Source organism: Dromiciops gliroides, chromosome 2 (assembly GCF_019393635.1).
Source record: "Dromiciops gliroides isolate mDroGli1 chromosome 2, mDroGli1.pri, whole genome shotgun sequence".
In the NCBI taxonomy this organism is placed as follows: domain Eukaryota; kingdom Metazoa; phylum Chordata; class Mammalia; order Microbiotheria; family Microbiotheriidae; genus Dromiciops; species Dromiciops gliroides.
In genome coordinates, this window is record NC_057862.1 from 396,256,056 (window position 1) to 396,282,442 (window position 26,387).

Below are 26,387 nucleotides of genomic sequence, written 5' to 3' on the forward strand. Positions count from 1 at the left end.
CCCTTTTCCATTAAAAAAAAAAATCATGTTTGCCTAGAGGGTAAAATGGGAATTACAATCAATTCAAGAGCAAAGTCTTTATACCTTTGTAGGCCATGAGTGCATACTAAACCAAGGCCGTGGTTATTTCCACAGAGACTATGCTGAGTCCGTGGGGAGGAAAGTTCGAGACCTAGGCATGGTGGTAGACCTAATTTTTCTCAACACAGAGATGTCACTGACACAGGCCCTAGAGGATGTTGGCAGGGGGGGATCTCCTTTTGCCATTGTCATCACCCAACAGCACCAAGTTCATCGCTCCTGTACGGTCAATATCATGTTTGGTACTCCACAAGGTATGGCTACTGGTTAGAAGTTATAGGTCAGTTGCAGTCAGAATAACTTCTTTTATCCCTCTGTTCCTTATCCCACATTCCTCCATAGAGTTTGCAATCAGGATCAGAAGTAGAAGAGAAAGGAACTTAGGGACAATGATTATTAATGGTTTCCAATTCTGAAATATGGCCATCAAGACCCTTACGTTAGTTATTTGGTAGGTAATTACATGATATATCTGGGATGAGAGCAACCATAAATTCTCTAATCCTTTAGATGATACTGGTAAGGGGGAAAAAGGATATAGCAAACAATACCACTCTCAGCCAGCTTGGTAAGCTGCACCTTACTTCCAAAGTGTGGACTCATTGTACCCAACTTTCTGGTATTGAGAAATAATTAAGGGGCAGTTAGATGGCGCAGTGGATAGAGCATCAGCCCTGGAGTCAGGAGTACCTGAGTTCAAATCCGGCCTCAGACACTTAACACTTACTAGCTGTGTGACCCTGGGCAAGTCACTTAACGCCAATTGCCTCACTAAAAAAAATTAATAATAATAAAAAAAATTTTTTAAAAGAGAAATAATTAAAAGATCTGGGGCCCAGCTCTGCCTCTTAACTGTGTAACTCTGGGCAGATCACATCCTTCTCTGGCCTACTTTTTGCCTTATTTGTAGTAAGATAGTTGTATTAGATGGTCCTGTACGGCTTTGACATTTTATGTATGCTGATGGTTTTTGTTTTAAATCTGACTTTTATTGTAAATCAGTCAAAAACTCTTCTCCTTCCCTTCAAAATAGCTTCTCTTTATGCCATTAATTCACAGGAGCCTGTCCCCAGGAAGGAGTTCAGCTGATTGGATATTTTATCCCTTGATTGAATGGTCCCCATAATGTACAGGACTATATTTAAGAGGCAGCTTGGCATAGTGGGTAGCTAGCTGGTACAGTGGATAGACTGCCAGGCCTGGAATCAGGAAGACCTGAATTCAAATATGGCACCAGTCACTAACTGTATGACTCTGGGCAACTCACTTAACCTTGTTGGCCTCAGTTTCCTCATCTGTAAAATGAGCTGAATAAGGAAATGGCAAACCACTCTAGTATCTCTGCCAAGAAAGCCTCAAATGGGATCATGAAGAATTAGACATGACTGAAACGATTGAACAACATGATGTAGTAAGAAGAGCATGGGATTTAAACCCCGTTCCAACATTAGCCATGTGAATGAGCCAAGACATTTAACCTCATTGGCCTCAGCCTTCCTCCATTCTCCCAGTTGCTAATAACCTTCCCCTTCAGAGCACACATAGAATTTTGTTTTGTAGCTCCATAATACTCGTATTATGTAATTATGTAATACTATATGGTATCTGTGTTGCTATCCATGAGGGCAGGGATCATCTAAATGCTACTCCCTCGCTCCCACCCCTAGCCCAGCACAGTGCTTTGGTACTTAATATAGTTTGCTGTTATTTAGACAATAGGCTTTATTGGAGTTCAGAAAAAAAGAGAGATTGATGTTAACTGGAGCTGCAGGAGGAGTCTTAGTAGGAACCAGAGCTGGGTCTTCAGTGAAGATGGGATTTGGATAAATGGAAAGAAGGAAAAGGATATTTCAAGGAAAGTGAGTAAAAGTGTAATGGTTAAGGGAAGCAGAAGTTATTTGTCTTTTCACCTCCTTGGCATCGTCTGAACTTTTCCTTTGTACTTACCTCACTCTGCCTTTTATCAGTTATTTTTGTACTTTTCCTCCAGTAGATCAGAAGCCTCTTGAGAGCAGAATATAGGTTTTTAGTCAAATTTTGTTCAGTATTTCCCCCAATTATCAAGCACTATTTTTTCTCCTCCCCCCTGCCAACTGAAAAAAAAGAAAAAACAAACTATTCTAATAAATATTCATAATCATGCAAAACAAATTTGCATATTGACCATATCCAAAAATGTGTGTCTCTTTGGAAGCAGGGTCTGTGTTGCATCTTTGTAGCTCCAGTACTTGGTAAATGGCCCCTCACATAGAAGGTGCTTAATAAAAATGTTTTGGCTTGGAATCCCTGCCCAGCCTACCTCATAGACTGGAAGAAACTCTTTGTAAACTGAAATGTTCAAGAAATATAAGCTGTTTTTATTTTTTGCACATTTGAATAGTGCAATTGCAGTCTTTCTGCCTACCTTCTAAGGAACAGTTTAGGTCTCACAAAGCCACATAAGGGGGAATGAGTGGGTATGGTTGACATTTTAATCTTAAGAGTGCTGTTAGTCCTAATGGAAGGAGTCAGACATTTGACTCAACTCATGGACTAGTGGCAGGAGGGGGCTGACATCTGAACAGGAAGGGAAAAAAAGATATTTCAAAGAGTATAAGGACAGAACGTTCTGCTTCTGATCCCCTGCAGATGCATTGGCCCCTGGAAAGGCCTTTTGCTTTCTTTCTACTACCTTTCATTGATAGTACAACTGTGTATCTTTTTTAAATTAATGGGGATAGAAAAGGAAGTTATTTATGTAACTTTGGCTTTTACCATTAACCCTTGAACCAAAGAGGTATTGAAACCCAGGTTCCTTGCAAAGGTATTTATTCTCAATCTGAGTTATCATTGACCATTTTCCTGGTCTCTCTTTGCTCTTTGTCTTTCCCATCACTATAACGACTTTCTTGTTGGTTTAGGGTCAGGAAAGACAAGGTGGAAACCAGCCCTGAAACTACTCAGAACTGTCAGTAGGAGGAAATAGCTCAAGTGCGTGTGTCGTTCTTTCTCACAGAGCATCGTAACATGCCCCAAGCAGATGCCATGGTGTTGGTAGCAAGGAACTATGAACGCTACAAGACTGAATCTCGGGAGAAGGAACGAGAGGAAATTGCCAGGCAGGCAGCCAAGATGGCAGGCAAAGCTGTTATGCAGGAAAGGGATCGAGCAGCAGCAGCCCCCATGGAGGAGGGGGTGCGAGGAGGCCACCCACCTGCCATCCAGAGCCTCCTCAATTTACTGGCTGATAACAGGTACCTCACTGCTGAAGAAACTGATAAGATCATTAACTATTTACGAGAGCGGAAGGAACGGCTTATAAGGAGCAGCACAGACCTTCTGCCAGGTGAGCTGTGCAGCAGGGCCAAGGTGGTGTTCTGACTGCATTGCTAATCTCCAGACTCAGATGGGCTGGGGGGAATGGGTCATCCTGTGTAGTTAAGCAAAACAAAACACATTAGCCATGTCTGAAAATGTGTGTCTCATTTCACACCTCTAATCCACTGTCTTTGCCAAGAAGTGGAAACACACTTTACCATTGTTCTTCTGAAGTAATGATTGGTCACTTCAGTGACCTTCAGAGTTCTGAAGGCTTTCAAGGCTGCTTACCTTTACATTATTGTGACTGTAGTGTAAATGGTTCTCCTGCCGACCTTGCTCTCCTGACCTTGCTCTCCTTACCGTCCTTATTTAACCTACCTAGATTTCTGATGGAAAAGAGAGGCTTGCTTTGGTACATAATGACCAAGTCTGATTTTTCTGTGTTTTGGAAGAGACAATGTGGTGTAGTGGAAAGAGTACTGGGTTTGGAATCCCATTTCTGTTTACTCCCTCTGTGACCTCATGCAAGTCACTTACTTAACTTCTCTGAACCTCAATTTTCTTCATCTGTAAAATGAGCAGGTTGAACTTAGATGATCTCTAAGGTCCCTGCCAACTTTAAATCCTGTGATCCTATGAAAAAGGATGGGGCTAAGGCTGTCAGCTTCTTGGGTCCACTCCAGTAATTTACTGTGGGAACGGGGGTGCTTTCTAAAAGCAACAAAGTGGGCCAATACTTTGGGGAGGCTTGAGCCATAACCTTTGTAGATGAATAATATAAATGTTAAGTACACTCCACACTTTCCCCTCCCTCTGCCTCTAGTCACCCCGTCCTTGCCTGGGACTTGAGCTAGAGCCCTTTGTTTTCTGTCTTTTCAGCTACTATTTCCCGACAACCCCTTGGGGCGACTTCGGGCACTTCACTGAAATCCCAGTCCAGCCTGCCTAGCCCCCAGCCTCTCCAGAGCAGTCAGGCACTCCCTCCGGCTACACCAGCTCCAGCATCAGCCCCCACCCCACAGCAGGAGCTTCAGGCCAAAATCCTCAGCCTCTTTAATAGTGGTGCCGCCACTGCTGCAGCAGCTGTTGTGGCCAACAGCAGTCCTACCCCTGCCACAGCTCCCCCAACAGGCACACAGAACCAGAATTTTGCCACCATGTCTAACCAGTCTCATCAGAGATCACAGGCCTCAAGCAACCAGCCTCCAAGTATCTTGGGACAGGGAGGCTCTGCCTGCAACGTAGGCCCCAGGCCCGGGGCTCCATCTCAAGGGCTCTTCAGCCAGTCCTCCAGTCGACTGGCACCTGCAAGCAATGTTGCTGGCCAAAGGCCAGCGTCCTCCACATATATCAACTTTGATAATCCAAGTGTACAGAAAGCCCTGGACACCCTGATCCAGAGTGGCCCTGCCCTCTCTCACCTGGTGAGTCAAACCACAGCACAGGTGGGACGATCCCAAGGCCCTCTGGGATCCTACCAGAGGCATTACTGATGCTAAGTTATAGATCGCACCCTCTCTTCATCCCCACTCCTCCCTCCTCCACCTATTTACCACATTCTTAAGAGTTTTTTCCCAGGGTGTTCTGTCTACCTGACCACATCCATATTGAATGTCACGAGCCTACATCACCACCTTTCCTTCCTACACCCAGCTTTGTTACTGCTCTCCCTTTATAGGCAGAGTTTGATAGGCTCCAAGATTTATGGAGCAGAGCATAGGTGTCTGAGCTGAATTGACAATTGGGCATTCCTTAGGTTTAGGGGATTGAATAAGCTGAGGCCTGGTTTGGCCTGCCCTTAGGGCAGCTGAAATAAGTTTCTGCCCCACTTATTTATCGTGGTCCAGAGCCATTGCTTCTGCTCATTCAAACAGCCACCAGCCTCCTTGGGAGGCAGCAGCATTGAAAGGAAAGCTTGCCAGTTTAACACAGCATAAACCTATATTCTGCAAAACCTACTCAGGAGGGAATCAAATAGCAGTTGGCAAACTGGGTTTGAGTAGTCACATTGTCACTGAAGTCGCCTTCTTCCAGAAAAAGAGGCAAAAGCTAAGAGGACAGGGGCCAATTTGGGGTTTAATAAAATCCTCCCCCAGAATTTGGAGAAGGAATTGGCTACAGTATAGCCATGAAAACTATTCAGGGTTTTTGCATTTAACTTAACCATCCCCACCAACCAAATAGCTCCACTCACTAACAATTTAGCCCAGATCGTATGTCCATCCTCAGGTTCTCCTCCTGTGATTGGCCCAGTAGCTCTCCCACAGGTGGTTTCAGGTGGAGGATGGTAAGGAGCCTATAACATAAGCAAATGTGACTGTAGAACCTGGCCCTAGGATTCCGTTTTCTCAAGAGATGTTTTGTTTTTTTGTTTTTTGAGCAATTAGCTTGAACAACAGACTGTTCATCTCAACCCACTTGTTTGGTTTTTTTTGAGGAGAGGAGTTGTGGGCAAGGGATAATTTGAGGGCAGATGTTCTAGCAGCTGCAGTGCATCTTAGGTATGGACACCCAACCTTCATTCCCAAGTTTTGAGCCTGAATGAAATTGTTGGTAGGAGAGCATCTGGCTTCTGCTCTCTGTTGGCGCCAAAGGAAGCTGCTCTTTCCTTGGGGACATGCTCATTCCACCCCTTTGAGCCAAAGCCTCTGGGGCTTGGGACAGCCAAGAGGTTGGGCCTCTAGCTGTGCCAGGGCCTGCAGCTGTTTGAACATGGTTTAGAAAACTCAAGGTCCCTTAGGTGGCAGCTTTTTTATGTTCCAACCTGTTTGTGTTATATAGTGTGTTTTTTTCTCTTTGAAACTCTTGTGTTGTTAATAAGATAAGAATATTACTTTTTAATTAAAGAAGAAAAAATGTGAAAACCGTTGTCTGTCCTATTGGATGGTTTTCAGTCTGAATATCTGAAATGGACCTCTCTGGGACATCCCACCTTGGAGTCAAATAATGGTATCACTTATTAAATGGCTTCAACTGTTGCATTTCATATTATCCTTACCCTAAATGCTGCCTTTAAGCTACCCAGCCAACCAATCTACCCATCCATACAGGGTCAGCTGCTAACTTTGGCAGGGGACTACCCCAGACATTTTTGTAACCTTTTCTGGTGCAGTTCACCTAGTGATAAACTCTTAATAACTACTTGTATCAAACCCCTGCTGGATAATTATATTTTATGCTTAAAACACTTATTTCAACTAGAGTTTCTTCTACATGATTCCATACAGATTCTACTCACATCCTTTTGTGCTAGGAAAAGAATTTTGGACTTTGTGATTCCCTATTCTTTATAATGATTAAGGAAAGGCGTTTCCAGTGCCCAGATTTCTTACCTGTCTAAACAACTTTACCATTCCATTCCTACCACTCAGAAAGCAGCTAATAGAATCTTTTTTTTTTTAATTTTTGCAGGGCAATGAGGGTTAAGTGACTTGCCCAGGGTCACACAGCTAGTTAAGTGTCAAATGTCTGAGGCTGGATTTGAACTCGGGTATTCCTTAATCCAAGGCCAGTGCTTTATCCACTACGCCACCTAGCTGCCCCAGCTAATAGAATCTTGAGCTGAAAGGCACTTTAGAGACAATGTGATCCAGCCCCTTCATCTTATGAAGGAGGAAACTGAGGCTTAAATGGGGGGAAGGGACTTGCCTAGGTCTGTAAACCTAATTCAGTTTTTACTAGTTTAGAGTAAAAATTCCAGTCCAGATCTCCCAACTTCCAGTCAAATGCTCTTTCCACTATATCACATTCATTTCTTTGCTGCTTTTATTCTTTGTCCAACCGGATCTAGACTGGCAAGATAGTCAAGTATCCAGAGAAGAAAGACAGCCCAACTTTGGGCAAGGGAACTAGGCCTGGGCCTTTCAGATCCTGTGAAGCCCATGTCATTATGAAAGTCTGCACCCTTAAAGAAAACAATATTGCCCTGAATACCATTGCCCCATTCCTGTTTCTTTCCAATATCAACTTGAGACACTGCAGGCCATGAAGGGTGTAATAAAATTCTTTTTATTGCATTTTGTGCAGACAAGAGTCTAAAAAATTAATACAGTAAAAGCTATAAAGCATTAAACAGGAGCATTCAACAATTGAAGAGAGAACCAACCCCTCCCTTTTAATATTGGCACAAAAAAAACACAAAGATAAATACTGAGAAGGAATGCTGAATACCCAAACACTTGCACAGAAAATTAAAGGCAAGCCCAAGAATAAGAATAATAAATACTCTGGTTTTGGTTTGCAATCTGTCCTATTTACAAGGTCTTTAAACTTCTTTGCATTGCCCTGCACAGAGATCTCTAAACACAAAAGCATACTAGTCACTACAAGGCTATTGAAATATTGCACTCAGAATAAAAGTCACTTGGATGGACATAAAACATCAAGCTACAGTGATTATAAAGGTAATTTAATGAATGACTTGTGGGAACATTCATAACAAATATATTGCACATGTAAGCACAGAAAAGGGAGGGGGATTTTCGGGGGTCTGAGTTTTTTGTCATCCACAGAAACTCAACCCATGGGGCTGCTGCTTACTGCTGGGATCTTAGGTCTTGCCAGCTGGGGTGTCTGGGACTAAACAGTGTGGCTTCGAGCCCTGATTGATGTTGGTGCTGCCTTTTCCTCCAAACTTCCTTGGGCAAAGGTCAAACAGTTTCTCGGACTGGTCTGTACTAGGGCTGTCTTTAGCCAAGGTGACCAGGACTTCATATTTTTCAAGCTGTGGGGGCCTCCTGCTTCCTGGTCATTTTGTGAAATCTGACCTTGGAGACTAATGCATCTCCATTCCTGATCAAACCACCTCCCCCACCCTCCATGTTTCTCTTGATGTCCCACTAAAATCTGCCTCAGGCTGGCAAGGGGTGAAGAGAGAGAAAGAGAGGTCAAACAAGACAAAGGTAGTGTTCAGATGGTCTTACTAGGTTCCAAGACCTTGCTGGCTCCCACACAAGCAAAAGAGAAAAGTATTCTCACAAAGGGAGTGGGGGGGGGGGGGGAATGGGGAGACATGTGCTCCTGGGATGGGGAGGCACTGCAGTCACAGAAGTCATCGTGCAGGAGCAGAACCAGACAAACATGCAGTGCCTTCTGTTCAAATGGGCGCTCTCTGGGGTGGAGGTATGAGGAAGGGTGGCTAGCAGGGTCAGGTCTCACAGAACCACAGCTCCATCTCTGATAACAGGTGAGGACAGAAAGGGCTGGAAGAGTGGTTAAGGTTGTGGATGAGGCACAAGCGCCAAGAGGGGAATAATTTCGGGTGTCTGGGCAAGAAACAAGTGAAATTCCAGAGCCAAGAGCACATTCAGGCCTCCTACCTTCTTCCTCCCTGTGAAAGTGGAAGTCATGCGGGAGGAGAGAGCACTTGGCCCCGAGGTCCGCTGCCCAAACTACCTGTATCAGGGATCGAGCAGGTTCGTGTTCTCCCGACAAGAACCTGATGATCCGGAGACGGGTGCTGGCACTAAATCTGGAAGCTAGGGAGAGACTGTATGCACGTCTTCCCCTCGGGCAGAAACCTGACGCCCCTACCCCATCAACTTCCCAAGAAGGAAGCGATCCCACATCCCTGAATCTGCTTGGGGCAAGTCCGCCGGCATTTATTCTGAAAATTTAGCCGGAAAGGAATAGTCGGATGGGAGTAGGGTTAGGAAGAGAAGCACTGGGGCGGACGCGTAGGAGGCCGCACTGGCCAGGCGCGGGCAAGTCTTTGGCGAGGAGCCAGGAAGTGGAGGCGGGAGTTGAGGGCAGGGGACAAGCAAGGAACCAGCGGGACTGCCCGGGCTACTGCTTTCCAGGTGAAGGCACCGGGACGCGAGAGTGGGGACTACAGCTCTTGCCCAAGTGCATAGGGCCCTCCACTGGGAGGGAAGCACTCTAACCCCTAAAAGGCCCCAGCCCCAGGGCACAAGAAGTCGAGAAAGAAGGGAAGGACTAATAGTGCACGCATCTCAGCACCTGCAGCCGTAGTGGAAGCTCAAATCCGCAGTGAGATGAATCCAAAAAAAGTTGGAGACTTCTCTTCCCTGATTACATTTTGAAAGCTGAGTGACGCAGCGAGGTGGGAGAAAAGAGCTAAAAGGGAAAAGGAAATGGAGAAGGGACGGGGTCGCCAGGGAGATCCACTAATACCTAATAGCCGGAGCTACTTCCTCGACTGTTTGAGCTTAAACACTTGGAGATCTATATAATCCCAACCTCCTGGTTCCGGGTTACATCCCGTCCTCTGCCTCCTCTCCTTGCCCCCGACCTGGAGCGCAGCCTCTCCAGTAGGCAAGCTCAGTGCTGGCGTGGAGGAGTTAAGTTCATTGCGCTTCTAGTCACATAAATATGGTCACGTTAAAAATACACGGACTGTCTCCTGTATACTATGTACAGGGGCCGACTCGGCCCCAGCCCCGCTCCAGACCCCCGGTACTGTCTTGTCCTATAGGTTCCGGAGATTCTCAAGAAGGCTGTGGGGGCACGGAGAGGTCGCAGCTCTGGCTGGCCGTTGGCTTGCTCCGATGATTTCTCCGGATGAAGAAGGAGGGGTAAAGCTGAGACTCAGGGACGGAGACTCCTGGCCCAGGGACTAGCTTGCGCCGTCGAAGGTGTGCCAAGACCTGCCCTGTGGCTCCCAGCTCCCAGTGCAGTGGCGCAAGGGAAGTAGTAGCCTCCACCCAGTCCAAGCAGCACAGCCGATTCCTTCTTGTCCCCGGAGCTTCAGCGTCTCTTTAGTCTGGGCAGGGGCAGAGATATAAAAATGGGGAGAGGGGCAGGCTCAATCTGTCTCTCGGGGCCCAGCCCCAGATAAGAGGAAGCTGGAAGCAAGTCGAGTCCTTCAGGGAGAGCCAAGGCTCCTGGGTTCAGAGTCCTGCGTCCAGGGGCTGGGCAGCGAGAGGGAGCTTGGGGCGCGGGCAGGGAAAGGGAGTCTATGTAAACGGCGGTGGCGGCAGGGACGGCGCAGACGGAGATCCAATGGTCCAGGGCAACTGGGCCCAAGAGCCCGGGAGGGCGTTCCCGCTCTCAGGAGTAGATGGTGATGACCTCACGTCCACCACCGCGCACTAGCATCACCCGGTCCAGGTGCTCTGTGAGGACCTCGAGGAACTCCATGTCTGTGGGCAGATTCGTCAAGGAGAAAGGCCGACGAGGGACATTTAGAGAGCCAGGTCCCTCCCACATCATCAATCCCTTCACTCTCCACCTGCTCTCCCAGAACTGTGGGAGCGAAAAAGGATCACTACTGCCCACCAGGGGTCGCCAGGGCTGCTCCAGTACACCCGTGTCTCTGTCCTTGGTGCTGAACCCTAATGCCTAGTAGTGGACTGAAGTGAATTGTAAAGAGCAGCCCTGGGAATAAGCCCCAAGCCCCAAATCCAATCCCTTGTCTATCCCTGAGTCCCTAGCCTAGCCCCCAGTCCAAGACCCTGGCCCCATTTGGCCACCAGGATACAGTTCTCGTCGCCCTTGCGGTTACGTGGTGGTCCAGGCATATTGAGAAGCACCAGCTTCGCGTCCTGCGACTTCTTAACGATGGCCTCATTCAGCCTCACAGCTGTGTGCATACGTCTCACATTGGACTGGTTCCTGAGGATACCCAGGCATTGGTTTATGAGCACAAGAGAAAACAGGAGTGGGCCTCCCCACCCAACCCCCAGTAAGGATCTCCCACCTTTAGGGTAAAAGGGTCTAGGACCCAACAACACATGCTGGGTACCCTAGGGAGAGGAGGCCCCCAGGAGAGACAGAGGTGGGTACTTCAGGGGTTAGAATGGTTAGGGGAGCAAGGACCCTGATCAACCCAAAAAAAAAAAAAAGAAAGAGGAAAGGGCTCTCAAAACTTACAAATTCTCCCACTCACTTCAGGAAGCACAAAAGAAACAAGAAGTAGAAAGAAGAGGAAGGAAAGAAGGAAAGGAGAGGTTGTCAAACCAGGCCCAGGGAGAGGACAAAGCATTTATGAAGCCACTAGTCCCAGTCTTGAGAAGAATGTAAGCTTCCTCTGCTGAAAAATTGTACCCCCTAACACTAGACTTTCTGTCTTCGACAACTCTTTGGCTTGACTGACTCCTTAATAACTTACATCTCTATAGCACTTCAGATTTTACAAAGCACTCTCCTCACAACCCCTTTTTAAAAGTGAGGAAATTGAATCTCAGAAAGGTTGTGACTCCCATGGTCACGCAGCTTGTAAACCAGGCTTACTAGTCTCCTAACTCCAAAACCAGCAGTTTTTCTTTTGTACCTGTACCTTGAACCCTGAGAAGGGTGAGGCCACTCTCCCCCCAGTCCCTGAACCTTCTTCCCCCACCCAGATTCCCAGGCTTGTCCATACGGCTTCATGCTGAAGAAATCCTTGATTCCCTCAGAGGAGACTGGGCTGGGTCCTTTGTTTTTCTCAGCCACCACCTTGTCTTTAGTCCAGGTGAGATGCACCTTCTCAGGAGCAGCCTCTCCTCCTTCAGGCTCCTCCCCAGGGGATGGAGAGCTGCTAGGGAAGCTAGGTGCACTTTGGTCATGGATCAGCTGCACCTAATTGGAGATGGGGGGATAGGTGACCCCTGAACTCTTCCTACCACACCTTATAAGGCTTATAAGGCCTTCCCCCTACCACTTTTCCCCTCCATACCTCCTCTTCTGGCTTCTCTTCACTGTCCCCTGCAGACTCCTCAGGGACATTGAGCCGAAGACGAGTGTTAGCAGGGTTCTTCCTCCGAATTGAGCCACGGGATTCATCTGTAATGCTTTGGATCTGGTGATTAACCAGAGATATGCTTATGTGCTAAGGGCCCAGGCCTCAAACTCCAAGGAAACCTAGCACCAATACCCTATCATTCCTCATTCAACCCATTACTCACATTCAAGGATTACTCCAAATCCATACCCTGGGAGACAAATTACACAAAATTCATCACTGGCAGCCCACAGGGACCCATAGTCCATACATCTGCCACTCCAGTAAGACTACACTCACACTTCAAAAAGACCCAACTATCATATTAGAAGAGAACCAAACACCAGTACCTCATAATTCACACCTTGGGAGAAGCTGCTATCCAACATCCTAAAACCATGTGCCAAGGCTACCTAGAATCCAAACCAGTCTTGACCCTTTCTGTACCCATGCAGTTGTCCAGGCCAACTTTGTATGCTGTTAATGCATGCCCAGTGCTGAAAGCAAGCATCTGAATGGTTGGGACTACTTAAGTATGAGTAGCAGTAGTGAAGTGACATGAGACTTATAATAAATCGACAGAAAGTTCTCCTGTGAGAAGCAAAACCAAAGGTGACTAGATAACAGGACAGATATATCGAGGAATCAAGGGACTATTAAAATTTAGATTGACCAACCACATATCAGGACAGACACACCTAAGGAGTAAGAGCAGACAAAATTCTATAGCAGGAAAGTCAACTAGTTGTGGCTCCTACCTGACCAGAGCTAGGAGACAGAGATAACCCCAAAGGTCAGGATCATCATTTCAAAAAAATCCCCCGCAACTCTCAGGAATATGACAAGCATCTGGACTCTGCCCCCCCCCCAAAAAAAGAGGAACTTTCCACTTTCAGGTGGACACCCCATCTTTTCTCCATATAAGTTTTTGCCCTCCTTCTGTTCTGGGAGGAGAATGTTTTTAAGCTTTCCTCCCCTTGAGGCAAAGTCTTCAACCTACCCTACTGCCAAATAAAAAAACCATTTTAATTCTAATTGGACTGCATGTAAGTGTAATTCTTTACAGAGGAATACCTAAGGATTGCTACCTTTTCCCTGTGACATGAAGTTTAGAGAAACTTGGGAGTCTAGAGATTTGGAGAACCCATACAAAAGGTTGATGATACCCAATGAGCAGCAGTTAGGAAAAGGAACATTAGAGGCCTCAGTGCCTCTCTCAAAATGGTTCTGACACCTCCTCACCTCTCGCTCTCTCTCATTCTTGGTCAGATGCATTTGCTTGAGTATCTGTGAACGTTGTTCCATCACCAGTGTCTTCTCATAGGTGTAGGCAGAGATATCACTCTCATGCTGCCAGGCAATACAAAAGATAGGACAAAGATGGAGATGGAGATGAAAACTAGGTTCTTGGGCAGAGCAATATGATTGGGAGGGCCCCTCAGGTCCCTGCCTTACCCCCACATACACACACTTATAGTGCATTAGAATTTCTGACTTGTTTAGATGAGGATGAGAGAGTACTTGGTGGAAGGGATTGTGTCTTTGCTACTCTTTTAATAGAACACTTGTTCCTGGGCAAAAGAGACACCTGTAGGGCATGATTTCAGGACACAAGGAAGCCCTACTCCCACTTCACCTAAAATATGTCTGCAACATATGACTAAAGTTATCCCATTAGAATTCCATTCCTTTGGATTCAGCATTGCCTTCCCTTCTGGGTTGCTGTCTTTCCTGGATTAAGGATTATCCTCTCCTGAACCCTCAGTTACAGGTATGTGTAGTGGGCGCTCCTGAGTAACAAGTAGCCCTATTTGTCCCATAAGAAACTCTTTCAGCCAGATAAGGAATGAGTCTGTCTGTACCTGTTCTCTGACTGATTTCATTAATGAACCTCAGCACCAGGAACAATAGATCATTACTAGCATTTGAGGAGAGGGGAAAAGTCCTAGAACTCTCATGATTCACCCTACCTCTCTACCCTCCCACCACCACTACCACCACCACCACAAGTATTCTTGTTTCCCAAAGCACAAAAAAAACCTCCCACTGCTAACTTTTCTCCTGAGCTGTTGACTGAATTAGACACTCCCACCCTCCATAGGACTTGCTGCTACCCAACTTCTCTCCACCTCCCATTCACCATATCACCATCATGCATGATACATTTTCTCTTGCCCTAAGCTGCATTCCCTCAAATCCAGGCTTTCCTAGCCTTACAAGATGAAAATTAGCTAATATAATAAACTCAGTATACCAATATGCTAATAGAAAAAGCCATAGGAGCTCCCCAGACCTTCTCTCCAGCTCCTAAGCCACATACAAAGCCATTCTAAAGAGGTTTCTTCTGGAAACAAATTACTATTTGGTCTTTCTATCATACTATATTAACTTCTATAAATTAAATCAAAATGAGGAAAATGGATGAACAAAATACATATGGAACTGGTGTAAAAATCTCTCTGGTATGCAATATATATTGATTATTTATATAAGACAATTTTCTAGCTATTATCACCTTTCACCTGGAATGTTGCAATAGCCTTCTAATTGGACCTTACAGCTGTCAAAATAATTCTGACTAAAGTACAGGTCTGACCACATCCCACATACCACTCAACTCATAACACTCATTGCTACTGCTAAAATCAAATAGAAATTTTTCTGTTTGACATTTAAAGCCTCATGGATAAAGCACTGGCCCTGGATTCAGGACTCCCTGAGTTCAAATCCGGCCTCAGACACTTGACACTTAACTAGCTGTGTGATCCTAGGCAAGTCACTTAATCCTCATTGCCCTGCCCCAAAAGAAGACATTTAAAGCCTCTCATAGCCTGTTCCTTTCCTATCTTTGTCATATTTTAAGCTATTCCTTTCCTCCATGCACTCTGCAATCCAGCTGTGCTTGCCTACGAGTTCTTCACATCCAACTTTCCATCTCCTATGTCTGTTGCTTTCATCCTAGCTTTCCTCAGTGCCTGGAATGGTCTTCTTCCTTACCTCAGACTTTTTTTTTCTTTTGATGAGGCAATTGGGGTTAAGTGACTTGCCCAGGGTCACACAGCTAGTAAGTGTTCAGTGTCTGAGGCTGGATTTGCTTACCTCAGATTTTTATAATATCTGGCTTTTCTTAGAACTCAGCTCAAGAGCCATCTCTTCCAGGAGGCCCCACAGTTGCTAATGCCTTCCTCTCTAAGGCTACTTTCCAGCTATTCCACATTTATCTTATATGTAGTGACTCGTTTGTTTTCTTTCCCATTAGAATATAAGTTCCTTCAGGGTAAGGGATGTTTTTGCTTGTTCTTTATAATCCCCAGTACTTCTCATAGTGCCCATCGCATTGTAAAGACTTGATAACTGTTTGTTGATTAATTATACAGAATACACATATATCCCCAAAATTCTTCCAAAAGTTACATTCTAAAAATATTACAAAAATGTCTTCACTCCCCTAAAAGATTATTGATTCCTGCTCTAGACAAAAATGCAAAAGCCTGCCATTCCCAGAACCTAGAACAATGTTGGGTACATAGTAGGCACTTGTTGAATGAATGTAAATAAACAAATGTGTCAATGAAGAAATGGCTATGAATGAAAAAAAAGAATAAATGAATGAATAGACAATTAAATGAGTAGGTGGATAGATGAGTAGATGAATGAACATGAATGGGTAAATGAATGAAATGAAATGAATGAATGAATGAAATGAAATGAATAAGTAGATGAATGAATGAACAGATCAAAGAATAAATGAAACAGGAAGGAAAAAAGGTGCATGGACTTGGGTTGGATGAACCATAGAGGAAAGGGCAGAGAGCCACGAGCTAATGGCAGCATCTATGTGAGGAGGTCAGATGAGCAGGACTCGCTCCCTCACCATCTCCACCACCTCCACCTCTGCTGTAATTCGAAGATGGTAAAGGAAAGTCGTCAGGTCCTTCTTCATCTGGATGCTGTTGTCATCCATCTGGGCCACAGTGAAGATGCGCATCTTGCACTTTCGCCAGACCTGAGGGTGGGGAAGGGGAGTGAGGAGATGCAATTCAGAGACAGTGAGATACTTCCCAGAGAGAGACATTGGAAGAAATACCCAGGCCCCCACTCCACTGGGCAAAAAAGGGGGTTATGGGTAAAATTCAATGGCAAAAAGAATCCCTTTCTTGATCCCACCTAACCAAAAAGATCTCTCTATGCCTAAGGTTCCCCCATTATAGCTCAATTACTTTAGGTTAAACATTCTCTCCAGGATCCTTTAGAGAGGTACTTTTGGATTAGAAGAAAGAGTAAAGGACTAAAGGTTAAGAGACTTCTAGGTCTGGCTCGGCCACACACTTTAGTCAGACACACCCTGTTACAATTATCTTAATAATTGCTTTAATTTGAGCAAGTAAATTGCCATTACTGGGTCTCAGCTTTCTGGTCTGTGAAAAGTGGTATTTGGTCTATACTACAGGTTCCTTAAGGGTCCTTTCCAGGACTCGCACTCTATTCCATGTTTTTTTTTTCTAGTTTGGGCATTTTATAATCTAAGGTCCCTTCCAACTCCACATTTCTATGACTATCTATATGTTTCTCAGCTACTTTTGTTTTGGTTTTTTTGTTTGTTTTTTTTTGCGGGGCAATGGGGGTTAAGTGACTTGCCCAGGGTCACACAGCTAGTAAGTGTTAAGTGTCTGAGGCTGGATTTGAACTCGGGTACTCCTGAATCCAGGGCCAGCGCTCTAACCACTGCGCCATCTAGCTGCCCCCTCTCAGCTACTTTTCTAAGGAGTCATCAGTAGATCTCTGGGCACCTAGAAGAGTAAAGAGATACCAAAAGGGCAGAAAGGAGGCATGGAAATGTGACTGATGGAAGGAGATACATCTCAACTTCCCCTCCTTTGAAATGTTTTTTTTTCCAGTATCCAAATTCCCTGCCTCACCACCTAGCCCCTTCTTTTATAATCCAGTACCCCCCATCTCACTGCCACAAACACACACCTTGTGGTGCTTCAACAGGAACGGCAGCAGCATGAGCATGCCACCATCATGCACAATCCACCAGACATCGATGCTGCCCTCAGAAAAGCGCTCGGGATTCCCGGGGAACATGGATACGTTCTTGGTGACGAGCAAGGCCAAGTGTCCAGCTGTGGTCTCCCGAACTAGCTCTGAGATGACAATATTGGTGTGAGCCTCGGGCCTGGGGCTCTGAGGCTGAGCACCCTCCTCTGAATCCCATGAATGGCTAGTTTCCCCTCCAAATATGACAATATCAATTGCTGTTCCCTTGGAGCCTGCTCAACCTGAGCACTCAACCAGCTGTCAGAAGCCTGGAGTTCCAGTTCCAAGTCCATTATTTATTTACTCTGTGGCCTTGAGCAGAACATTTAACCCCTCTGCACCTCAGTTTCTCCTTATACAAAATGGGAATAAGGATCCCTGCACTAAGGGCTTGTCATGATGCTAAAATGAGGGACATATGAAAGCCCTTTGCAAAGTATGATAAACAGGATTATTCAGCATCTGTGAGCTAGATTTGCCTTCCACCTAGTGCATCCCCTGTCCACCGTGCCTTGTAAATCATCCCCTGAGGCACAGAAAGAGAAAGGCAGGAAGAATGATCACTGACTGTTTATGTTGCACTTTAAGGTTTGAAAAGCATACATTAACCTGTTCAAACCTCACAATTGTCCTGTGAATTTGGCACTACAGGCATCATTCTTCTCATTTTATGTACAAAGAAACTGAAGCTTCCCTATGGTCACAAAGTTAGTTAGTGGTAAGATTTGGGCCCGGTCTCCTAGACCTCAAACCCAGCCCCTTATCTTCTATGCCACCCTGTCTCAAAGAGACACAGCAGTAGCAGAAGGGAGAGAGAAGGAGGCAAATAGAAAAAAGCATAAGCACAGACAGACATGGGGGCAGAGGACAAACAAAGGTGGTCAGAGATAGTGTCAGAGGAAATCGGGGATAGAGACAGAGACAAATGACAAGAGATAGTCTTAGAGTGAGAAACAGAGATAATGACAGAAATAGAGCTGGTCCCCAAAAAGAACAGGCTTCGTGTCCCTCCCAAACACAGGTCACCACAAGAAGATCCACTCCTAGTGCCTCTCCCAAGAGGCCCCCTTACCAATGAAGTTCCTCCAGGTCTGGTGGTCCTCCTTCTGGCGCCAGTTTCGGGGCCAGCCAACCAGCACAGTGTTATGCTGTAGGCCCCCGAGTCCCCCTGACTGTATGAGGTGGGACACCCCATCCCGAAGATTGGAAGAGATCACCACTTGGCAGAAACCCTTCACCTTTTCAGCCTCCATCAATCGTCGAATAGACTTGGGTGGATGAGAGAGGACACAATGGACAGAAAGTACAATCAGAAGCAGCTGAAGCCTTTAGCTCTAGCTTCCTCGGTCCCTCTGAGAGATGAGCGCCAATGGACCAGCAGGGTGACAACCAAAGCTTTTTTGTTTTGTTTTGTTTTGTTTTTGTTTTTTTTGTTTTGTTTTTTGCAAGGCAATGGGGGTTAAGTGACTTGCCCAGGGTCACACAGCTAGTAAGTGTCAAGTGTCTGAGGCCGGATTTGAACTCAGATACTCCTGAATCCAGGGCCGGTGCTTTATCCACTGAGCCACCTAGCCGCCCCTGACAACCAAAGCTTTTAGGTCACATGAGGAACTGGGGTCCCTATAGCACATGGCTTCCATCCTCCCTTCTACAGTTCATCTTCACCACTCCTGGCCTCATCCCTGAAAATGGTGGGGCCTCCCATCCCTAGTGGACTTCTAAACTTGTTTTTTGTTTTTTTGTTGTTTTTGCAGGGCAAGGGGGGTTATGTGACTTGCCCAGGGTCACACAGGTAGTAAGTGTCAAGTGTCTGAGGCCGGATTTGAACTCAGGTCCTCCTGCATCCAGGGCCGGTGCTTTATCCACTGCACCACCTAGCTGCCCCCAGGACTTCTAAACTTGTGAACACCCTGGTACAATGGGAAAAGCCCCAGACTAGCAATCAGTAAGTCTAAATGTGAGTCCCATCTCCTCCTCTAACTCTATGACCTTGAACAAATCACATGACCTCCTAGGTTCTGGTATTTCACCTCCAAAAATGAAGAAGTTAGACTGGATAATCTCTAAGGTCCCTTCCAATTTTAACATCCCATGATGCTATTCTGGAGAAAATTGAGGGTATGGAAGTAGAAAGAGGACTGGATTTTTAGTGAGAGGATCTAGATTAAATTTCTGGTTCAAGTCATTAATTTGCCATTTTGGATGAGTCTCTTCCCACAAACTAGGCTCCCATTTCCTCCTATGCAAAATTAGGGGAATTAATCATCCCTGATCTCTAAGGTTCCTTCCAGCTTTTACAGTACAATAATCTCTGGGTGGGAGGAGCTTAAAATAATCTTTAAAGGCCTCCCAATTCTCAATCCTAAAATGCTTTGATACCTCTTCTGCTCGCTGGGCCTGGGGATGGTTGTCCAAGAAGGTGCCCTCCAGTACGGAGCCCACAATGGTCAGACCCTTCCCAGCCTTAAGTTGTGAGGTCAGTGAGAGGAGCTGAGGATGCACCACATTCTGGTCCTGGTCCACTCGGACAAGCACAAGCAGCTGGGGCCTGGATTGAGAGGCAGGGTTGAGGGAAGAGAGAATGATGTGATGAGAAGCAGGTTCAGGGCCATCAAGGAATAAATAGCAGGAGAGAACCCGCAAGGTATGAGACATGAGACATAGATCTGTCTCTTGCCCAAGGGGAGATGGATCTTAAAGAGATGGGGCTGAGCAAGCATAGTGTGAGACCAAGACCCATGAAGCAGGTGGGAGCTATGAGAACTAGGCTCTACTGCTGATCCTCTTACTAAGTTACTGTATGATCTTGGAGAAGCCATTGCCCATCTTCCTACACCTTATTTTCCTCTTGTTCCACACAACACTCCATCTCCTGACTCTCTGGCTATCTCCCATGCTTTCAATGCTCTCCCACCTCACCTCCATCTTCTGGCATCCATGTTCTCATCTAAAGTCCCACCTTCGGCAAGAAGTCTTTCCCAGTCCTTCTTCACCTTAGTGCCTTTCCTCTGAGACTACCCTGAGTTTATGCCATATATAACTTGTTTGTACCTAGTTGTTTATATGTTGTCTCCTCTGTTAGACTGTAAGTTCCTTGAGAGGAGAGACTGGGTTTTGCCTTTCTTTGTATCCTCAGCAGTTAGTACTAGGGCCTTAATTAATACTAATTAACTTAGTGACTGACTTCTCATCTTGGCTTCATTTTTTCTCATGTGTAAAATGAGATCACTGGAGATGGTTTCTGAGGTTCTTCTCAGGTTTGGCATTCTATGTTCTAAGGCCCCTTGCATCTCTAACATTCAACGAGTCAATGATAATACAGTATGTGGTATATTTGTAGGGTTTGCTGAATGGGGAGGAGAGCTTTGGGGACAGGTGAAGAAGTAGAAATCCACTCAGCTTTAGGATAGAGAGTCAGTTCTCCAAGCAGGGAAAATTCTTTGAAGAGGACTTATTGAGTAGGAATGGAGTGGAATAGATGTCAGAAAAAGCAGAGTAGGCTGAAGGGGTTATGTTCAAGGTGTTTCCTCCCTCCCCACACACCCCTGCTACTTACCTCCAATTTTTGGTGTGGGGAGGGCCTTCTTCCAGTCGCAACAGGGCATATCGTGCAGCACTGAGGGATAGTCCTCTAATCCCATCACCCCATTCCTTCTCTGCCCTAAGGTCAAAGGAGGTACAGAAAGGCAGGAATCAAGAAGAGCTGGTAGACCTATAAATCTCTCAATACAGGAGGTAGAGGTTATAGGGTCTAAAATCCTTAACCTCAAATTCTTCTCAGGGCAATGAGGAAGGGAGAAAGGAAGGAAGGAAGGCAGGAAAGAAGGCAGGAAAGAAGGAAGGAAGGAAGGAAGGAAGGAAGGAAGGAAGGAAGGAAGGAAGGAAGGAAGGAAGGAAGGAAGGAAGGAAGGAAGGAAGGAAGGAAGGAAGGAAAGAAGGAAGGAAGGAAGGAAGGAAGGAAGGAAGGAAGGAAGGAAGGAAGGAAGGAAGGAAGGAAGGAAGGAAGGAAGGAAGGAAGGAAGGAAGGAAGGAAGGAAGGAGGGAGGGAGGGATCATTTCATTGTTCTTCTATTTTTCCAACCCAAATCCATCCATTCTCTCTACCATTTCCCTTACCCAATAACCTCCCACCAACACTCCTCATTTCCCAAACCTCCAATTTCATTCAGTTTCTTCTTTTGCTTCAGTGCCATCCCAATTCCCTCTATCACTCCCCAACATCTTCTAATTCCTTCTCCTTATCCCCTCCCTCACCCCAAACTCCAGCTGTCACTCACCCTCGGTATTCAATGTATTTGTAGATGAGACCGGCAATGAGCATGGCAACCAGGGCATAATACCAGGAGCATATGAACATAAGGGCCAAACAGAGACTCATACCCAGGAAGGAAAGTGTCCTAAAAGAACACAGAGCATGACCAGGGAGAAAGCTACAATCTTGTCCCCTCCAACCTAATGATTCCCTGAGCAGGGGCTGTACCTAAGGACTGTGAAGGACCTGGAATGTCCCCAGAGGGTATGATAGGACAGTCAAGATTCCAATGCCATTCCTGGATGCTATGGAGCAGGTAGGGAAAGCTTAGGGATATCTGGGGATAAGAATCCTGAACCCTCTCTAATGGGTAAGAGGGACCCTAGGGAAGTCCCTCAAGACTTTTTCCCAGGGAAAACTCTACATGCTCCTTCACCATACATATATATCTTGGTGAAATAATGTCATAGTGACAACTTGGGTCATCCTATCAGATTTTGTAGAAAGGGAGAACTCAGTCTATCTACTTTACCACTCTAAGAACTTGTTTCACTTTGGCATTTTCATTACTGGGAAAGAGGGAGAGAAACAGATTCTTTTCTTCCCACCTCCCAACCTATTGACTGGTTTCAGGGCTGGTACTGGGATCTCTTGCATATCTTAGAAACAATTTTGCCCAGACAGCCCTCATCCTTAGCCTATGAAAGGTTGATTCAAATTGGGGCAGGAGCCACCTAAAAGATTCAGCCCCTCTAGTTCTGCAAATGAAGAAGGCAACTCGAATGGAGGACGCATAAAGACAGGAGAAATTGGGGGAGAATGAAGGGATGGGGTCTCCCAGACACCCCAGCTAGTAGGAAGCAGTGAGACATTTTCTTAAAAACTAACCAGGGGGCAGCTAGATGGCACAGTGGATAGAGCACCGGCCCTGGAGTCAGGAGTACCTGAGTTCAAATCCGGCCTCAGACACTTGACACTTACTAGCTGTGTGACCCTGGGCAAGTCACTTAACCCCAATTGCCTCACTAAAAAAAAAAAACAAAAACTAACCAGAAGAATTTACAAGAAATAAAGCTATGGAAGAGTCAGTGGGTGAAAACAAATGGAAAAACCCCCTCCTTAGAGTATAGAGTCCTTCTTCAGAGTCTTTGTCTCCCTTGTTGGAGAGCTCTAGAACTAGCAGACAAGGTTGGGGATAGTTCTGTGTGGGGGATGGGGATTTGAAGGTCCAGGCCCAGAGTGCACACCAGTGATAGTAGCGGAAACGAGGCCTCCAGTTGGGTGTCCTCAGTAGCGTCTGCACTGCACAGGCCAAGTTCACAAACATGTAGCACATCAGAAAGAACCTGGAGCAGAGAAAGAGCATGAAAGACAGAGACAGAGAGAGGCTTGTTCTCGGAGAGCAGAACCAGGGGCAGGGGGGAAATTGCAGCCAGGCAGTTTTCAGTTCATTTAAGGAAAAACCTCCTAACAATTAGAACCATCCCCAGATGAGATGGGCCACCTTAGAAGGGAGCGGTTTCCCCCTCATTGATGGATTCTAGAAAAGGCTAGATTTGCAGAATGGATTCTTGTTCAGGTATGGATAAAACTATTCAGATATGGAAGGCCCTCTGATATCCCTTCCAGCTCTGTTTCTGTGATAGGGACAGAGACAGAGACAAAACCTGCACCACTGAGGCATTTTGGTACAAAGGAGAGAGTCCTGGCCTAGGAATCAGGAGATTTGGATTTTTGCCCCAGACATGCCACCAATTCTCTATGTGACCTTGGGCAAGTCATTTTCTCTCTCTTAGCCTCAGTTTCCTCCTTTGTAAAAGGAAGGGGGTTGGACCAGGTGAGTTCTAAAATTCATCCTAGCTTTAACATTCTGTAATTCTATGGAGAAATGAACATAGAGAACAAAAACACAAAAACAATGAGTCAGAGGCATATAGACCTGAGAAAGAAACAAAAACTAAGACTCAGAAAATGGGCAGGGGTTGTTAAGGTAGGTGGGAACCACAGTCTGAGACACAAAAGGGGATTATGGACTCAAGTTCTAACTTCTTTTGAGCAATGCAATAACATTCCAGTGGAATGGAATAATATGGATGTCCTCTTAGAAACTGTTGCTGATTGTTGCATCAGGATTCACAGAGGAAGTTGAAGGGAAGACTCCACATGGACAAGACAGAGAGGGAAAAGATCAACATGGAAATATTTGGGAGGGGGGAGCCTACTTGAAAAGTATAAGGGGCAGGGATAATGGCCTTTGCTTGATAGTATTTATTTGTTACAGAAGAAGACTCTATTCAGGAGAGGGGGAATTGGGAAGTGGCAATGAGATTCAAAAAAATAGCATAAAAACATTTAAAAAGGAAAAAGGATAAGAAATAACAGGAACTCTCATGTAGAAAAATGGAGAGAAAGAAAAGAGAACCCACTTTGACAGGAATGGGGGAAATGGAGTTACATGGAGATAAATGAGAGTGGAAGGCCACCCAAACTGAGACAATGAGGAAGAAGAAGGGATACCCACATAGAGAGAATGGGGGCGACTTCATCTAGGGAGGCAATGAGGATGCCAATCTCACAGATGCAGGCGGTCAGGAGTAGTGCCCATGTTGGCTCCCCATTGGCTTTGCCATGGCCAAAGACCTGAGGGCAGAACAACAATCATGTTAAAACAGAGACATAGAAAACAGGGTATTCCCATCCTTCTTTAACAGTAAGATCCAGGAAAGCAGAGACTCTGGTGAGAATGGGTTGGAGAGGCAAATTGGATGTTTTCTCCATCCATCCCCTCTCTGATAGTCACTTGAGCACCAAATCCTTTTCAGCTATAGGATCATGCATATGAGAGGCCTGGGTCATCTCTAGGAAGAACAACTGACCCAATGCATCGTGAGAGGGGTGTGGGATATATGTGATTTGGAGTCTCTAGGGGGTACAAGAAGGCCTGAGCCATCCCCAGGAAGTATGAGATATCCAGGCAATGAGAGGGGAGGAGGACCCAAGGTTATTCCCAGGGAATAGGAAAGGACCTAGAGTACGGAACACAGGATAGCCCCTAGGGAGTATGGGACTTGGGAATTTTTAGGGGTGTAGCCTAGGGCTGCCAGTAGGGGGTGTCATGACAATGACTACGTTTTGTTACTATCTAAGGGACCAGGACAAAGTCTATAGAGACCTATAGAGATCAAGGTCTGTAGAGACAAGGTCTATATGTATGTATATAAGCCTCAGGTGTTATAGGCCAACATGAGCTGGGGAGCCACCTCCTCTTCTCCCCACCCCAGTCCCTGTTTAGTTGTCCAGTTGCATCCAGCAGATATGGGCAGGCTTCAGAGCAGATAAGCCTCCAAATCACCTTGATTTGCCTTAGAAATGACCCTACTCCCCAATAGATAATACTGCCCGTGAGCTCTGAGCACCCAAATGTGACATGCCCCCTCCTTTACTTCCTCTGCACTCATGTGCACACACACACACACACACACCTCCCTCCTAAATCACTTGCCACTCACCCTCAAGAAGGGCACAATGCCATCTCGGGAGATGGCCTGCAGGAGTCGAGGGGCTCCCGTGAGACTCTGCAGCCCAGCACCGCAGGTGGAAAAAAAGGATCCGATGACAATGACCCATGGGGAGGGCCAAGCCAGGGTCCCCACCACGAGGTTTCCATTCACTGCTTCACCAAACCTGGGGGAAGGCATGTCTTGGGCAGGGGATCCACTGATATGAGTAGCACCCACTTGTCCCTGCTCAAGCTCTCCAATTGACCCTTCCACAGTCCAAGATAATTATGTCTCTTTTAGCTCTGAGTTCTATGATCCCATGCTCCTGTGAGGGCATCCTATGCACCCAGACCTAGACTCGATGCTATGGGGAATCACATAGAAGCCTAACACATGGTCCCTGTCCTTAGGGAGTTTGTAGGCTATTTGTGGAGCAAAGAGATACACCTGAGAAACAGCTGGAGAACTACATATGACAATATATGATTAAGAGCCAAGTGATAGAGTGAATGTGTGTTATAAGAGCTCAGATAAGAAAGCTACTGCAGCAGTCAAGGGAGGCTTCTTTAAAAGGAGAGAATTCCATTGTGGGTAAAGTTTGGCTAACTGAGGAGGAGGGACTGGCAGAGAAGCAGAGTTATGGGCGGCAATGTCTAAGGCAGGAAATTGTGAGGAGGTGAGCCTGGTTGGAACAGAAGACTCACGTTGAAGAGGCATGGAAGAGAAGGTTGGAGCAGATTGTGAAAGGGCTTAGAATACCAGGTTAAGAGTTTGGATTTTGTCCTAAAGACAATAGTCATTGTAGGTTCTTGATCAGGAAAGTGGTATTTTAGTCTGGTGGTATTTCAGTGGTATTTTAGTCTTGGTCTGGTGGCAGGTGCATATATAGCAACCCCACGCTCTCCCTTCAGTCCTTCCCTCCCCATCTTTTCTGAGTGTTTGGCTTCCCTGGAATCCCCAACCCCCTGCTTACTTGTCCCTCAGGACGACTCCCTCAATGCAGGCCCCAAACAGGACTACAGAGCTGATGTCTTTGGATTGCAGAGTGAAGGAGAATGAATCCAGGATGACAAAAAGATATCATTCTGTCCATAGAAATGAGACCCCCTGCCTCTGGCCTGGACCACACACACACACACACACACACACACACACACAGATATACACACCCTCTACTCTACAACTTCACCTAACTCAACTTGGGACTTTGGAGTATTTGACAAACCAGGGCTTTCCCTAACCAGGCCAGGGGCTTGTAGTCAGGAAACAGATTTTACCACCAGTTTGTGTGATGCTAAACAAATCATTTTCCTTTATGGGTCTCATTTTCTTCCTATGGAGAATGAAGAGATTGGACTAGATGATCATTAAGATCTTGATCTACCATTCTGTAGTCTGAAGTCCCTTTCAGCTCAGATGTTTTATAATTCAAAGGATACAAACAGCAGAAGTAGTAGCAATAGCCAAGATGGTCCCAGTAGGGATGGACTTCTGGGCATCACGAAGGTCTCCTGAGCGATTGGAACCAGCCATTATCCCTGTGGATAGAGCAACA

At 46.0% G+C, this 26,387-nt stretch overlaps 2 protein-coding genes across 4 annotated transcripts in view; one reads left to right on the forward strand and one right to left on the reverse strand.

Annotated features, from left to right (window-relative positions):
- Positions 1-7,565, forward strand: part of NCOA5 (nuclear receptor coactivator 5) — a 32,019-nt gene extending 24,454 nt beyond the window's left edge. For all 3 annotated transcript variants that reach the window (XM_043985926.1, XM_043985927.1, XM_043985928.1), the window contains 3 exons: positions 136-335; positions 3,077-3,406; positions 4,261-7,565. In XM_043985926.1, the coding sequence (XP_043841861.1) occupies positions 136-335; positions 3,077-3,406; positions 4,261-4,874 (1,144 nt within the window). In that variant the 3' untranslated portion in view covers positions 4,875-7,565. The remainder of the gene's footprint in view (positions 1-135; positions 336-3,076; positions 3,407-4,260) is intronic.
- A 3-nt stretch (positions 7,566-7,568) lies between these two features.
- Positions 7,569-26,387, reverse strand: part of SLC12A5 (solute carrier family 12 member 5) — a 35,146-nt gene continuing 16,327 nt past the window's right edge. Inside the window, exons 10-26 of the mRNA XM_043985925.1 lie at positions 26,272-26,370; positions 25,806-25,863; positions 24,842-25,016; positions 23,854-23,972; positions 22,580-22,678; positions 21,358-21,477; positions 20,637-20,741; positions 19,460-19,628; positions 18,153-18,348; positions 17,018-17,187; positions 15,915-16,046; positions 13,283-13,390; positions 11,996-12,118; positions 11,702-11,898; positions 11,212-11,226; positions 10,820-10,953; positions 7,569-10,481 (exon numbers count right to left, since the gene is read on the reverse strand). Coding sequence (XP_043841860.1) covers positions 10,390-10,481; positions 10,820-10,953; positions 11,212-11,226; positions 11,702-11,898; positions 11,996-12,118; positions 13,283-13,390; positions 15,915-16,046; positions 17,018-17,187; positions 18,153-18,348; positions 19,460-19,628; positions 20,637-20,741; positions 21,358-21,477; positions 22,580-22,678; positions 23,854-23,972; positions 24,842-25,016; positions 25,806-25,863; positions 26,272-26,370 — 2,111 coding nt within the window. The 3' untranslated portion in view covers positions 7,569-10,389. The remainder of the gene's footprint in view (positions 10,482-10,819; positions 10,954-11,211; positions 11,227-11,701; positions 11,899-11,995; positions 12,119-13,282; positions 13,391-15,914; positions 16,047-17,017; positions 17,188-18,152; positions 18,349-19,459; positions 19,629-20,636; positions 20,742-21,357; positions 21,478-22,579; positions 22,679-23,853; positions 23,973-24,841; positions 25,017-25,805; positions 25,864-26,271; positions 26,371-26,387) is intronic.